Below are 2,513 nucleotides of genomic sequence, written 5' to 3'. Positions count from 1 at the left end.
TAAATAAATGATTAAAATGAAAATAACTTTGACCACTTATTTATGATTTTATTTATTTTAATTGTTTGGTGAGTACAACAGAGTTTTTTTTTTAATTTTTGCAAGTCAACAAGGTTGGGTTCAGATTTTTAACAAAATCATAAAACGGATTCAGTCCCACACAACTTTTGTTTTTAGATAAGGTTGAACTATTTTAACATCTCTACTCATAGTATAATGAAATAGTCATTTGGCTTAAATATAATTTTAATCAATAAAATAGAGTTTTTTTTCATCATTTAAATTTAAAATTGAATTTTTTAATCATCGTAATTTAAAAAGAAGAGAAAAAATAAATATCCTCTAAGTTTATATTTAAACCCAACCGTTTTTATATGAATAACCAAAGTAAATCTCTTAAAAAAATAAAAATAAATTTTAATCTTACCATCATATAAAAATGATTATTGAAATTTAACATTATGTAAACACTTAAAAAAATCATGAAATTTTTAAAAAATCTCACATAACTCATATGCTTTAATCTTAAACATTATCACGCATTATAAGATTTTTTTATCTAAAGTATAAGTATCTTACATCGAAAACAATCATATTCAAATCTCAAGAAAACAAAATTGATTATAAGATTTAATAATCAATATTTTTTTTTTTCTAACTTTCACCTAAAAATAATTCATTCACTAAATATAGTAAACGCGTCTTTTATATATAAATATTATTTTTAGAAAGAATAAGTTAACAAACTATAATCTTAAAATGCATCTAAGATGTAACTTACTTATTCTAAATATATATATATATATATATATATATATATATATAAATACACAACAAATTTGTTAACTTACATATAAACAATTCAGATTTTAATTATCTTATCTATGAAGTCTGAACCAATAAAAAGATTTAAAAAAATAGTAAGATAGTATACGAATTATTTGAGGTTAACGCGGAGAAAGTCTTGGCGAAAGCAAGATGAAGGTTACTACTGTTTTGGTTGGTTTAACTGGCTAAGCAACTTAAACCTGTTCTGTAGTTTCACGGGGCTCCCTTTTATTTTCCCTTAGAGACAGACACATGACACTTGATCTGGGACCATATAGAGGTTAAGCAACGAGCAACCACAGTAACTGGAACGAGGGTTAAGTAAGTTTGTGCAGCTAGCAGCAAGTATAGTATAGAGAGAGGTTCCGTTCTGGGATATATGGTGTAAACCTAAAATTCGGAAAAATTGATCATGTTTGTGTTATGTTATGTAGTGTACACTTGTAAGGTGTGCCAGCTTGCAAAACTTGGCATCTGCCTTTTGAGTGTAGCTAGCCCCATCTTCACGTGATCTGCTCTTAACCCTTTTGTTTTCTTCTCCTCGTTTCTATATCCTATTCCTATATATGCACCCTCCCCCAGCTTCCTCCACCTGCATCTCCACTATATTACAATTACTACTTTCTCTCTCTTTGTAACTTGTAAGCATGGAGTCCTCAAAGATCTATGCTTACCTCTTCCTTTGCATGCTCTTCCTCTCCTCCGCCACTCCCATTCTCGGTTGTGGCTACTGTGGCAAACCCCCCAAAAAGCACAAGCCTGGTAAAACACCAAAGACACCCACAGTACCCGTTGTTAAGCCACCAGTCACAATCCCTCCCATTGTTAAGCCACCAGTCACAATCCCTCCCATTGTTAATCCACCAGTCACAATCCCTCCCATTGTTAATCCACCAGTCACAATCCCTCCCATTGTTAATCCACCAGTGACAGTTCCACCCGTTGTGCTTCCACCAATAGTGAAGCCCCCGGGTTTTCTCCCTCCAATTCTTAACCCACCAAGTACACCAACACCGTCGCCGGGGAAGGGAGGGAACACTCCATGTCCACCACCAAAGTCTCCTGCACAGGCTACATGCCCCATTGACACGCTCAAACTAGGTGCTTGTGTGGATCTTCTTGGTGGCTTGGTTCACATTGGCTTGGGAGACCCTGTTGCGAACCAGTGCTGCCCCGTGCTTCAAGGCCTGGTTGAGCTTGAAGCTGCGGTGTGTCTTTGCACCACTCTTAAGCTGAAGCTTCTCAACCTCAACATTTATGTCCCACTTGCCCTTCAGCTTCTTGTGGCTTGTGGCAAGTCTCCTCCTCCTGGTTACACCTGCTCCCTCTAAACCAGTTAAGTCCCCCCAAACTCAACTAATTTATCTCTTGGCTTAAAAAACTATTCAAGAAAAATATCCTCTACCACTTTCTTTACTTTCTTTACTAGTAGTAATTATCTTCAAACATTTTTTTAATATCCGTCCTTTTTTTTCTCTTTTCTTATCAATCATATCTCTTTTCATTCTTATATTTTTGTCTCTTCTATCTCTTTCTTTATGTAAGTGTACATTAACACCCAGAAATTTATGATTTTCTTTATCTTTTTCTTTTTGTTGAATAGCAATGTGAGCTACACAATATATGAATAGCAATTTCCCTTCTTTTTTTAAATCTTACCCAGAATTCTCCTAAGGAAAATCAAT

At 34.3% G+C, this 2,513-nt stretch overlaps 1 protein-coding gene across 1 annotated transcript; it reads left to right on the top strand.

Annotated features, from left to right (window-relative positions):
- The first annotated feature begins 1,094 nt into the window (after positions 1–1,094).
- On the top strand, positions 1,095–2,163 carry LOC100812759 (36.4 kDa proline-rich protein). Its single transcript, XM_026125028.2, has one exon. It carries the CDS (start codon positions 1,476–1,478, stop codon positions 2,157–2,159), a length of 684 nt encoding a protein of 227 aa, XP_025980813.1. The 5' UTR covers positions 1,095–1,475; the 3' UTR covers positions 2,160–2,163.
- Positions 2,164–2,513: the final 350 nt, after the last annotated feature.

This window comes from Glycine max, chromosome 13 (genome assembly GCF_000004515.6).
Source record: "Glycine max cultivar Williams 82 chromosome 13, Glycine_max_v4.0, whole genome shotgun sequence".
In the NCBI taxonomy this organism is placed as follows: Eukaryota; Viridiplantae; Streptophyta; class Magnoliopsida; order Fabales; family Fabaceae; genus Glycine; species Glycine max.
This window is presented reverse-complemented; position numbering and strand designations above follow the sequence as displayed.

What these genes read in the sequence shown, in the direction of transcription:
- LOC100812759 (XM_026125028.2), top strand. Translation starts at nt 1,476, where the DNA reads ATGGAGTCCTCAAAGATCTATGCTTACCTCTTCCTTTGCATGCTCTTC.